Here is a 13,895-nt window from a genome sequence, read left to right on the forward strand (position 1 = left end):
CACCCGTCCATGCCCCTACCTCACATTCCGCTGCTCTGCGTTCTAGGAGACCGCCGAGCCGCGGAACTTGGGCCACCGCCTGGCGCTAGACCAGCACCAGCTGGCGCTGGCCTAGCTCCAGCGGGAGGTCGGCGGTGAGCCCGGCAAACGTGCCTTATGGCACATTTGCAACTGTGGTCAGTGGCACATAGCTGTGCCGCCGACCATAGGATTGGGCTCTAAGAGTATCTGCAAGAGTTTTACAAAAAAATTATTCTAAACATGAATTGTAATTTCTGAATTACACTGCTATCCTTTGTTTAGGTAAAAAATAGGAAACACTACTATCTGAGAGGTTTGGATTTTTATTTTTATTTTTACCTGTAACCAGGTCACCTCCTGGCCCATGCCACTGGAATATTGGATCGATTAATTCCGAATTTCTCAGGTGATTTGTTAAGCATAGAATACGTGGACTGTTATGAGTCAACTTGACGTAAACTTTAACTGAAAATATACAATAATTTAATTATCAATTATAATCATGATAAAAGAAAATCCATTTATAAGAGAACAGTTGCAATATAAAATATTCTGATTTGGCAGTTAGCCTTCAGCACAATCCAGTTGCTCTGTGCCCTCCTCACTTCTCTGCATGCGATACTCTGTGTGCAGAAGTTTCAAGCTTTCAGGTTACAGACATTCACATAGGCAGCACTCCTCAAAATCTAGATCTGCCTGCAAATGACTAGCAGCACATATTGCCATCAACAAAGATGAACTATAATTTTTTAAAATTAAATACTTCTGAGTAGAAAGATTATTTTACTTATGGCAAGTGAATGGGAAATAGGGGAATGTTGAGAATTGTTCTATCAAAGGGGACATCACATGTAAAAGCTGGAAGTCACCAGCACAAAGACAGTAGCACAGAGATGAACAGCCAAATCCACCATTAGTACCCATGCAGCAATAGAGCAGTAACAGTGTGGCATCTGCTGCATCCCACAGGGGAATTTTGGCCTCCAGAGACCTCCTGGAATAAGGGAACAAATGATTCCTTGCCCCCAGATTAAGCCCCTGCCAACCCACAGTGCCTACTCAATATCGCAGATCAATTCCACATGGATCTGTGAAAGTGGATCAAGCCCAGGAAGGGGGCTTGGATTCGGTAGACACCACTACCACTGAACCTTCCCCAAACCAATCCACCCTCTTCTTCCTCACCCACATCACCACCCCATTACTCCTGGCTTCCCTCCCACCCCCTGCGTGATCTTAACTGGGGCAGTGGGCGCCCAGAGTGTGCTTCACATGAGATTTTGCACATGGATTAGTGAGTCAGGCTGAAGAGGCCATGCAGCACCCCTGTGAGAACAAAGGAAGCCACAGTGCTGGCGATTTTGAGAACCACTGGCCTAGTTCAGTTCTCACCTCTGTTGTGAACTAAGTAGGTGGCCTTAGGGCTCTTGACCCCACTTCCACAACAGCAATGAGAATAACATCATTACAGGGCTATTATAAGAATTACAACAAGATAATACATGTGAAGTGCTACGAAAATTCAAAGTGCAATGCATTAGCTAAATAGTATTCTGTGAAGTTCTTTGAGGACCAAATTACATATTACATCAAGCATGTGACTGCCCCTCAAGAGCTTAGGCTTTCTCCCCTAAATAGTTATGGGGCAGGAGAATTGGGACCAAAGTGAGGACCAAGGAGTAAAGCGGCCCTCCCCACCCAATGTGGTTCCAATCCCCCCATGATTACTACTAAGGGGGAACCACCATGACATGTTTGAAGCAACATGTAGTTTGACCCTGAGATATTTCTGCGTCATGTTACTTCAGCTGGGCTAACTACTGTTCATGTCTGATTACAGTAAAAATATCTCAGGTATTGCCATTTTCTTTTGGTCCTGGTTACATAACTACATTGTTATATAAGAGTCTAACATCAGGTATTCTTAGTACAACAGAATAATTAGCATAATTATAATATTTAAAAAACAAGTTTAAATCTAACCAATACATTCATTGCTGAAAGTCTCCCCATAATTCCAGAATGAGATCAGCCAAAATTAACTTAAGTTCTTTAGTGTATACCTGGCAAATTAGTTGAACCCACAACTTTCAATGTAGTAGGATCTATCTTAGAAGAATGAGGATCTGTCAAAACACAATAAGAAAACAATTAAAAATTTAAACCTCTTAAAGGAAAGTTAACATATATACAGTATTGTCTGCTGAATGAACAGAGAAAAAAATTAATGGGCAAATTCAGTTAGACAAATGACTACAATAAGAAGCACTAGAAAGCCTGTTTGCTGTACTGAAAACAGTATTAAATACTGATAGAGGCCTAGGTACAAATCCATGTTCAATCACAAAGCCTATTGGGTGATACTGGATAACCCCCGCACCTACCGTACAGCTTTATTATGAAGATCTGGGCAGCCATTCCACCCACCCACTTTCCTTTACTTCTCCTCCTCCTCCTCCCACTTCTTGGATTGGAAAGAGGAAAATAAAAAAGAAGCATGGAGGATAGGAAAATTGAAGAGCCACCACTCTCCTCTCCTCCACTTTTTCCATGTCATCCCATTCTTTGCTTTCTAGTTCAGGGAGGGAGAGAAACAGAAATTGGAACATTACCAGCTAAGAGTGTGGGCAGCATTTCGTGCACTGTCTCAGGAAGTTTGGTCTTGGGCCAGCACTAATGAAGGTAAAGTGGAGTCATCCCCTCAGAGCACCTTAGAGGATGGACAGCATATCAATATGATAAATAACTTGGGGCCCAATCTTCTCAGCGCACTGTGCTAGTGGATCATAACATCTGCCAGTATACTGTGTGGGCTGCTGGCACAGCAACCTTTCTGCCATTCTGTGGAGTGCTGCCAATGGCACAGGACCCAGAAGGCCATGCACTGCCAACTGCAACCAGCAGACCAGCCATTGATGGACCCCAGCTGGCAGAGAGGTAAGTGTGGGGCAGATCAGGGTCAGGACAAGGGTGTGGATCAGGACAGGGTATGGACAAATCTCAGTAGCAGAAGTGTTCAGCAGATTCTAAGCCCCTGCCCAGACACACTCCCAGAAGGTTCCTCAAGGTTACACCAACAAAACAGCTGGCAGTGTTGAGCTGCTTCTTAGGGGACCACAGAATAGCAGAGGAGGTATGTGAAACTTTTCTTAAATTAGCTCACCCCCATCAGAGCCTGGTAGCCAGTGGGTAGGTTGCAGTGGCTGCATTATCAGTCACTGGACCATGCAGGCTGGTCCAGAATAGGGTTGGGCCATCAGTGTATGTGACAGATTTTGCTAGAAGTACTGCTTTACAGAACTAATGCATCAAACTAACACAGAAAGGATCTCATCACATGATTCTCTTTTACTTACTTCTCCATCATATCTGAAAACAGGACAAACCCTTTTAAACCTAATATTTGGAAATACTCTCCATTCAATGAATTAATACTTTTCATCCCCAGTCCACAGTACTAAGTCACTCAGTATACCCCAGTCCCTCAGGTTTATTAAGCGTCACCAAATATTTCCATGAAGGAAGCAGATTTTTTTGTACAAATATCACAGAACAATGCTGAAATAAACTGGAAAGACCAGCTTGGGAAACATATTGAAAATGGGCTTTATAGCATCACCCTGTGTATGATTACCCAGATAAGTCCCACAGTATTCAGTAAAGCCTCCTCCCAGAGAAGTGTGTACAGGATTGCAGCCTAACAGCCCAATCCTGAGCTGCTCATTGTTCCGGGACTGCCGCAGTGCCTATGTGTAACAGGGCAACAGCTGGCAGCTCCTTGGGGGAAGGGGACTTTTCTCCCCTTCCCCTGGGTAAGGAAAGTAGCCCTGCAATGGGGCTATTCAATTCTGCAGCAGTCCTTGGGCTGCTGTAGAATCAACAGCCTCCACGTTGGGCTGCACAGTCCAACAGAGCACAGGATCCCCACCTACCTCTCCACCACCTAGCAGTTCAGGCAACTGCAGAGCAGCAGAGCACCGGTGTTCGACCAGCACTAGCCCAGCACTTAAGGGCTCGCAAACATGCTTTACAGCACATTTGTGACAGTGCGCACCAGCGGTGAGCTGGCACGCACTGTTTAGGATTGGGCCCTCAATGTGCTGGATTGTGGCTGAGATTACTATAAGAGCTCTCCCACCTGTTAGCAATTGCTGGCTTGGAACAACCGTTCATAATCAACTGGTATAATACAAATAGTATCACCCCAAATTTCTTTAATTTTGCTATACAGTACTTAAATAAAGATATTTATTTCAATAGCCATTTTATATATTCAAGTCTTTATGTAACTGCATCAGCACTCTATAATTCCTTGTAACTGGGCAGGAGGCTTTAATCAGCAGATTAATTAAACAGCACCCACAGCGAAGGTCTTTTGTAATATGTATGCAAAATTATTTAAAATATTTATAAAATGTATATCCAGCTCTTCAACAATAATGCTCTCAGGGCAACAATTACAGTCAATAAAACAAAATAACAATTACTAATGATGTTACAATTTTTTAATTAAAATACAGCTATTTTACAAGTTTTAGGATACTATTTGCAACAGAGTTACAATTTAGAAAAGTTTCTGTATTAACAAATAGAGGGCTAAATGAATCAGCTAGAACTTCTTTGGAAGATTTATTATTTTCATAGCAATTTTCTTTAGCAAGAACTTGCTGAAGTTTTCCCGTTTATCTTCAATTTTTTTTAGCTATCAGTTTCTTGAGGTGACATGATCCACCAGTACAGTCAGATCCAAACAACATAGTTTTTTCCTAAACTTTCCTAGTCCTTTATTTTAAGGAACTATCAGTTTTATCGAGTTAACAACATCATCAGTATGCAGACATGTAATTTTAAGAAATTTGCTTTGAATAGTCATGCTGGAGGACTGTTACTGGAAGACTGCATTTCTAGCATCCTAAATTTATAGAAATGTTTGCTTCATTTGCACTATATTCCTAAACTTTGAAGTTTTTTTTTTTTGCCGGGGGGGGGGGGATTTCTAGAATACCAAAAGCCACAAGATGGAGCTCCTCAACCACTAATACAAGAATTCTAGACCAAACAGAAATTAATCAAAGTTGTAAAGTGGTGGAATGTAATTGTTTTGTGGGACAGCTCTCTAATGATAGAACTGGTTACTATAAAAATCCAAAACACAGCATTTTTTTCCTATGCAGAAAAAGTTATTTGATTTTAATTTCTAGTTACTAACAATTTATGTGTCTTGAATGGACTTGGGAACACCAAAGATCTGAAATCTTGGTACAAATCTATTTTTGCTTCTTACTTCCAGTTGCTCCCATTCTTCTGTTTTCCTTTTTCTTTTATACCCTCCTGGAAAACATGCAGGAGAGAAGTGGTACACTTTTCAAGTTAATTATGGCAAACAGTGTAGCCAAAATTCAGTTGACTTCCCTGGAGATTTATGGAGCAACTCGTACAGTGTTTCTCAAATTGTGGGTTGGGAACCACTAGGTAGATCGTGAGCCAATTTCAGGTGGATCCCCATTTACTTCAATATTTTATTTTTAATATATTAGACTTGGTGCTACCGTGGTATGTGACTGTATTTGGGGAAATGTTAAAGACCTGTACTTTTAACAGACTACTTTTAACAATGATAGTAAATGGAAGTAACTCCTAAGTAAGTGTAGGTAGCATTGAAGCCTAGGATTGTAAAAAATTTTCCTGCTTGATGATGTCACTTCCAGTCATGACATCACTTCTGGTGGGTCCTGACAGATTCTCATTCTGAAAAGTGGGTCCTGGTGCTAGAAGTTTGAGAATCACTGAGGCATACACGATTATCTGGGAGTAAAAACCATTAATAAGACTAACTCCTGAGCAGGGATACATAGACTACACTACAATAGTCTATGTAGTCTATGTAGTGCAGATACATAGACTGCACTACAATCAAACTGAAATAAAAAGAAATGCAAGGCATTTAACTCTTTTGGGAAAGTGTCCAAAATTTATCCCTATACTGAAAGTGTACACCAAGCTAAGCACTAGAGCACTCTGCTGTCCCTTTTCCAGCAGTACAGATGCAGTAATACAGTAGATCTATAGATCTGCTATTGTATTTTAAGTAACTGAACTTAAACTCCCAACAAATAACATGTCTGACAACTGCCTTGTGGCAGGGACTTGTGGTGGGTGGGGAGGCAGGTGAGGTAGAGCCTCCCTGCTGGAGTCCTTCAAAAAGCAGCAGCACTGTATGAGGCACTCAAGCACCCATAACCCACTGGGTGGGCAGGCAGGTGAGGCAGAGCCTCCCTGCTGGAGTCCTTCGAAAAGCAGCACCACTGTGTGAGGCACTCAAGCACCCATATAACCCACTGGGTGGGCAGGCAGGTGAGGCAGAGCCTCCCCGCTGGAGTTCTTCTAAAAGTGCTGCCACTGTGTGGGGTGCCCAGAGCTCTGCGTGTGGGTTGTGGGTGCTCGGGCACGTCACATGGCCCTGCGCTTTTTGACGGACTCCATGGGGAGGCTCTGCCTCACCTGCCTCCCCACCCACCGCACATCCCTGCCTTGTGGGGAAGGTTACCTGGGATCTTGGGGGGGGGGGTGAGAGCACGCTTGCTTTGTGCTTTTGACACACACTCTTCCTCCTGACAATTGTTCAGCCAAGAGCGGAAATCCGTCCCAGAGGGGGCGCTTTTGTACTTGCTGGGGAAGCATGAAGAAGCAGCAGAGAGCATGCAGCGTCCGCACGAAGCCCCTCCAGCCCACCACTGCACGTGCTGCCCTGGCCAGCCCACAGACTGGTGCACTGCACAGGGAGGGGCGGGGGCTCGCACAGCTGGCTCTTCCACAGACCCTTCCGAGGACCTCGCGCCCGGGTGGTTTCAGGGGCCAGCCCCGCTTTCCCCTCCAGCTCCTCGGGGAGGAGAACAAGGAGGGAGGCGCGAGGGGGGAGACGGACCTCTGCGAGTTCCAGCCCGTCCACGCACAGGCCAGAGCGGGAGGCGGCCGGGGGCGGTGCTGTTACCTTGCGGGGTCCCCTGCACCAGGGATACGGCCAGCGTGAGCAGGGAGAAGCAGAAGCCCAGCGAGGCGGAGGAGGGGCCGCGCCTTCTCCGGCGCCGCATCCCCGCACGCCCCTAAACGCCGCCTTGCCAGCCGGGCCGCCCTTCCCGCGGGCGCCCCACCTCCCGCAAGCTCGTTGCCATGGCAGCCTCGAACGCCTCGCGTCACAATGGCGGGACGAAAGGGGACGAGCGACGTGGAACGAAGGGCAGCTGCACGCGCGGAGCTGGCGCGCGCCCATCCCGCCCCTCTCCGGGCATCTCTGCGCAGTAGCCCCCCCCCCCACGCTGCCTGTCCTCGCTCTTCAGCGCTAGGAGCCTCGTTGCCCTGGCAACGGCATAACAAGAGACAGCCGGGCCTCAGTTGTCTGTGGCTTAAAAACTACACGTGGCCGCCAGTCCCTGAGTTGCCACAACAGCCTCTGTTGACTCTGCAGCGTTCCCCATGTCCTTGCTTGCCTAGCATGAGCCTTCCTAGCGCTGGCTGAAGAAACAGCCTCGCCCCCTTCAGTGTGACAAATTGTGTGTGGAAAACCACACAGCAGCCTTGCATAGGGCTGAAGTAGCCTCGCCCCCTTCAGTGTGACAAATTGTGTGGGGGAAAGCACATAGTAGCCTTGCCCCCCTTCAGTGTGTGGGGAAAAGCACACAGTGGCCTTGCATAGGACTGAAGTAGCCTCGCCCCCTTCAGGGTGACAAATTGTGGGGAAAAGCACACAGTAGCCTTGCATAGGGCTGAAGTAGCCTTGGCCCCTTCAGTGTGACAAATTGTGTGGGGAAAAGCACACAGTAGCCTTGCATAGGGCTGAAGTAGCCTCGCCCCCTTCAGTGTGACAAATTGTGTGGGGAAAAGCACACAGTAGCCTTGCCCCCCTTCAGTGTGTGGGGGAAAAGCACACAGTGGCCTTGCATAGGGCTGAAGTAGCCTTGCCCCCCTTTAGTGTGCAAATTGTGGGGAAAAGCACACAGTAGCCTTGCATAGGGCTGAAGTAGCCTTGCCCCCCTTCAGTGTGACAAATTGTGCGGAAAAGCACACAGTAGCCTTGCATGGGGCTGAAGTAGCCTCACCCCCTTCAGTGTGACAAATTGTGGGGAAAAGCACACAGTAGCCTTGCATAGGGCTGAAGTAGCCTTGCCCCCTTCAGTGTGACAAACTGTGTGGGGAAAAGCACACAGCAGCCTTGCATAGGGCTGAAGTAGCCTTGCCCCCCTTCAGTGTGACAAATTGTGTCAGGAAAAGCACACAGTAGCCTTGCATAGGGCTGAAGCAGCCTTGTCCCCCTTCAGTGTGACAAATTGTGTGGGGGGAAAGCACATAGTTTCTCCCACGACTTGATTGGGATAAGTTGCATAATTTTAATTGCATGGGAAGCTGCCTTATGCTGGGTCATTTGCCCATCTAGCTCAGTAGCACTATCAAGACTGATGGACTTGCAGCTGACTTTCAGACAGGAGTTTTTCCAGTCCTACCTGGAGTTGCCAAGGATTGAATGTGATACCTTCTGTATGCAAATCTGGGGCTCTACAGCTGAACCACAGCCCTTCCTGTAAATTGGAGTTTTCCAACATTTAGTGGCCTGTGGATTACTGAGGCAAACTCCCCACCACCACCCTGCACACACACCAAAAAATACAATTAAATTTGTTATCATTAGAGAAGATTTATTAGAAATGCATCAGATTCATTATTCTTGAGGAAGATTTTGTTGCCTGCTGAGGCTGCAGGTGCATCCACCCAAGAGCTATTAAGGAACTGAAGAATGAAGTAGCCTATCTCTTGACTAAGATATGCATCTTGTCCCTTAAAACAATCATGGTGCCAGAGGATTGGAGGATAGCATAGGTCACACTGATCTTTAAAAAGGGAAGGAGAGGGGCCCTGGGAAACTATAGGCCAGTCAGCCTAACATCTGTTCCATGTAAGATGGTGGAATGCCTCATCAAAGATAGAATCTCAAAACACATAGACGAACAAGCCTTGCTGAGAGAGAATCAGCATGGCTTCTGTAAGGGTCTTGCTCACAAACCTTATAGAATTCTTTGAGAAGGTTAACAGGCATGTGGATGCGGGAGAACCCATGGATATTATATAACTGGACTTTCAGAAAGCGTTCAACACGGTCCCTCACCAAAGGCTAATGAGAAAACTCCACAGTCAGGGAATTAGAGGGCAGGTCCTCTCCTGGAGTGAGACCTGGTTGAAGACCAGGAAACAGAGAGTGTGTGTCAATGGGCAATTTTCACAATGGAGAGAGGTGAAAAGCAGTGTGCCCCAAGGATCTGTCCTGGACCCTGTACTTTTCAACCTGTTCATAAATGACCTGGAGACAGGGTTGAGCAGCGAGGTGGCTAAGTTTTCAGACAGCACAAAACTTTTCTGAGTGCTGAAGACCAGAAGTGATTGTGTGGAGCTCCAGAAGGATCTCTCCAAACTGGGAGAATGGGCAGCAAAATGGCAAATGCGTTTTAATGTAAGTGTAACATAATGCACATTGGGTGGAAAAAATCAAAATTTCACATATAGGTTAATGTGTTCTGAGCTGTCTGTGACAGGAGAAAGATCTTGGGGTGGTGGTCGACGGTTTGATGAAAGTGTTGACCCAATGTGCAACAGTGGTGAAGAAGGCCAATTCTATGCTTGGGATCATTAGAAAAAGTACTGAGAATAAGATGGCTAATATTATAATGCCCTTATACAAATCGATCGTAAGGCCATACCTGGAGTATTGCATCCAGTTCTGGTCACCACATCTCTAAAAGGACATAGTGGAAATGGAAGAGGTGCAAAAGAGAGTGACTAAAATTATTACTGGGCTGGGGCACCTTCCTTATGAGGAAAGGCTACAGCATTTGGGACTCTTCAGCATATAAAAGAGGCACCCAAGGGGGACATGATTGAGATGTACAAAATCATGCACGGGGAGGATAGAGTGAATAGAGAGATGCTTTTTCCCCTCTCACACCACACCAGAACCAGGGGACATCCACCAAAATTGAGCGTTGGGAGTGTTAGGACAGACAAAAGAAAATATTTCTTTATTCAGCTTGTAGTTAGTCTGTGGGACTCCTTGCCACAGGATGTGGTGGTGGCATCCGGCCAAATTGCCTTAAAAAGGGGTTTGGACAAATTTCTGGAGGAAAAATCCATCACAGGTTACAAGCTATGAAGTGGATGTGCAACCTCCCGGTTTTAGAAATGGGCTATGTCAGAATGCCAGATACAAGGGAGGGCATCCAGATGCAGGTCTCTTGTTGTCTTGTCTTGTGTGCTCCCTGGGGCATTTGGTGGGCCACTGTGAAATACAGGAAGATGGACTAGATGGGCCTGTGGCCTGATCCAGCGGGGCTGTTCTTATGTTTCTTTGAAGGAAAGAAAATTAGTACGTATCCAGGATCTTTAATCAATTATCTGCCCAGTGTTTTAATTTCTAAAAGTGCCTGGGTGCCAAGTCTGTTTGAAAGTTACAGACTTTGGGCGCAATCCTAACCAACTTTCCAGCACTGGCATATCTGTGCCAGTGGGGTGTGTGCTGCATACTGTAATTGGGGGCAGAAGGAGGCCTCCTCAAGGTAAGGGAATGTCTGTTCCTTTACCTCAGAGTTGCATTGTCCTTATGTCAGTGCTGGAAATTTGGTTAGGATTGCGGCCTTTGCCTTGCAAACCTACCCATATCATGCAGAAATGGGAGGGCTGGTTGTGATTATGATGAGAGAAAACAACTCTGAACATGTTGAAAGGCATTTTGTTATTTATTTCATTTATTTCAGACATGAGCTCTGGCAATGAATTGTTTATAGGCACAGTCCTGGCTGTGCACCAAAAAAAATCAGAAATGAGTTTGTTTTATGGCAGGAGGAAAAAATGCAGCTCTATAGTATTGGATTTGTAACACAATGCTCTTTGTCAATTAAAGTGGAAAATGAGCCTAAAATATATCTCCTTTTATCCTTTTGTTAAATCTGATATCAGATTCTCAGGTTGCAATCCTATGCAATCCTATATACATTTTCTTGAGAGTATGACCCACTGAACACAATGGGACTTACTTCTGAGTAGACATGCATGGGATTGCATACTTAGGTGAAAATCAGTTTTGAAAACAGATTTTGGAGCAAAGTCATTTAAGTGTGAAGGAGTTTTGTCTTTTTTTAAAATATGATTTTAAGAGATCAAGAAGGAAAATTAAATCAGAGGCTTAAATTGGAGGTGTAGTAAGCCAAGCAATGGAAGAAGATGGGAAAGGCTTGGTGTCCCAAATTCTTTGCAGTTCACATTTCATTTATTAGCACAGCAATCTTGTGAGTTGACTGAAACTGAGTAAGCTTCATAGATGAGCACAAGCTCAGCATGAATATCACAGAGTGGTTAAGTGAGAGCAAAGTCCAAAGTCCAGCTGAAATGTCTGCATGACTTCCTCTTTGCCGACGATGCAGCTATCACTACCCACTCTGCCAAAGATCTCCAGCAGCTCATGGATCGTTTTAGCAAGGCCTGCCAAGATTTTGGACTGACAATCAGCCTGAAGAAAACACAGGACATGGTTCAGGATGTGGACTTACCTCCCTGCATTACAATCTCTGCGCATGAACTGGAGGTTGTCCATGACTTTGTGTACCTTGGCTCAATGATCTCCGACACTCTTTCTCTCGATACCGAGCTAAACAAGCGCATCGGTAAAGCAGCTACCACGTTTTCCAGACTCACAAAGAGAGTCTGGTCCAACAAGAAGCTGACGGAACATATCAAGATCCAGGTCTACAGAGCTTGCGTCCTGAGTACACTTCTGTACTGCAGCGAGTCATGGACTCTTCACTCACAACAGGAGAGGAAACTGAATGCTTTCCACATGCGCTGCCTCCGACGTATTCTCGGCATCACCTGGCAGGACAAAGTTTCAAACAACACAGTCCTGGAACGTGCTGGAATCCCTAGCATGTATGCACTACTGAAACAGAGACGCCTGCGTTGGCTCGGTCATGTCGTGAGAATGGATGATGGCCGGATCCCAAAGGATCTCCTCTATGGGGAACTCGTGCAAGGAAAGCGCCCTACAGGTAGACCACAGCTGCGATACAAGGACATCTGCAAGAGGGATCTGAAGGCCTTAGGAGTGGACCTCAACAAGTGGGAAACCCTAGCCTCTGAGCGGCCCGCTTGGAGGCAGGCTGTGCAACATGGCCTTTCCCAGTTTGAAGAGACACTTGGCCAACAGTCTGAGGCTAAGAGGCAAAGAAGGAAGGCCCATAGCCAGGGAGACAGGCCAGGGACAGACTGCACTTGCTCCCAGTGTGGAAGGGATTGTCACTCCCGAATCGGCCTTTTCAGCCACACTAGACGCTGTTCCAGAACCACCTTTCAGAGCGCGATACCATAGTCTTTCGAGACTGAAGGTTGCCAACTAACTTAAGTGGGCAAGAACAGAAAGTTATGGCAATTTCTCAAAATACACACAATTCACTTATGACCATGTTGTGCAATTCCTACAGGTCATCACATCTGCCTGTGTGCAGGAAATGTATTTTACTGAGTGTATATGCAGTGAAATTCCAACTTGTATAATTTTCACACATGATCATATATAGACTTCTCATGATTTCTTACATGAAAATGGCAACTGCATACAGTGGCGTCGCTAGGGAGTGTGGGGGTGTTGGCCGTACTGGGTGACATGCACGGGGGGGTGACGCGCACTGGGGGATGACACGCTAAAATAGCGGTGGTTAGGAGTAACCCCATCATATTATATACCGTTGGATGTGGAATTTCGAGCAGAATGCAATGCAAAAAACCAGAGTGAAATATCTCCTTTCTACCAAAAGTTATGGCCAAAAAATGGGAGAACAAAAAATGCATGGATCCCTATGGAAAGTGAAAGTGAGCCGTATTGCACATTTACTCGTGAGTAAGCAAACTTGCCTTAGTCCATCGGAAAGGGCAGGCTGAAAGGAATTCAATGACACCAGAATGGTCCTGATCCAATGAATGCAGCCCCCAAAAACACCTGAGAAGGAAGTCCCTCCCTCCAAGCAAATGAATGTATTGAGCCCTATGAATAGCTAAACTAAGCCTTACGGTTGCATTTACTCACAAGTAAGCAAACATGGCTTGGCTGGTGTGGAAGATCAGGTGAAGGAGAGTACAAGGCTACCAAAATGGTCCTGATCCTATGCACCTGGAGCTAAACAAATGCTCTAGAAGGCAACCTCCCCCCCCCCCAAAAAAAAGGATCAAAAAAGAGGCTTCAGCTGATAAGGTGAACTTTTTAGAGACCTACAAAACCAAGTGGATCCTGACAATGATCTGGTTTAAACAGAAGTTCTTAAATTGAACTGGGCACTGGGTAGGGCTGAAAACCTTACTGGTTTTGGAGGAAGGGGGTGTTATTGCAGGGGGAAAGTGAAAGGAAGGGGGTGTGAATTACAGAGGAAATTCACCTGGTGGAACAGGGCTGGCTTCTGCTTATTTAAATATTTGTTTTACTTTAATTATTTATACTTATTTATTTTAATTTGCCTGATGATGTCACTTCCACCATGACATCACTTCTGGTGAGTCTTGGACAGATTGTCATTCTAAAAAGTGGGTCCCAGTGCTAAAAGTTTGAGAACTGCTGCAATAAGGTGTTAGTAAGTTGACACCTGGGTGTGTGTGACACCACTAGTGACCAAAGTCACAGTTTGGAGGAATAATACCATCATGTTAGATATCAATCAATGCGTAATTTCATGCAAAATGTGTTCTGTCTTTGTTCTATCAAAAGGTACAGCCAAAAAACCACTGGGAGCGGAATGATGGTACATCACCATGCCTACCACCTGGGGTGTTGCCCCGCCGACTGCATGAGG

At 45.7% G+C, this 13,895-nt stretch overlaps 1 protein-coding gene across 1 annotated transcript in view; it reads right to left on the reverse strand.

The window, feature by feature from the left end:
* The window catches only part of ZPBP (zona pellucida binding protein), a 39,812-nt gene extending 32,700 nt beyond the window's left edge, over positions 1–7,112 (reverse strand). Inside the window, exons 1-3 of the mRNA XM_066629194.1 lie at positions 7,013–7,112; positions 2,085–2,147; positions 361–486 (exon numbers count right to left, since the gene is read on the reverse strand). Of these exons, the coding sequence (XP_066485291.1) occupies positions 361–486; positions 2,085–2,147; positions 7,013–7,112 (289 nt within the window). The remainder of the gene's footprint in view (positions 1–360; positions 487–2,084; positions 2,148–7,012) is intronic.
* Between the last annotated feature and the right edge of the window lie 6,783 nt (positions 7,113–13,895).

This window comes from Tiliqua scincoides, chromosome 5, assembly GCF_035046505.1.
Source record: "Tiliqua scincoides isolate rTilSci1 chromosome 5, rTilSci1.hap2, whole genome shotgun sequence".
Lineage (NCBI taxonomy): Eukaryota > Metazoa > Chordata > Lepidosauria > Squamata > Scincidae > Tiliqua > Tiliqua scincoides.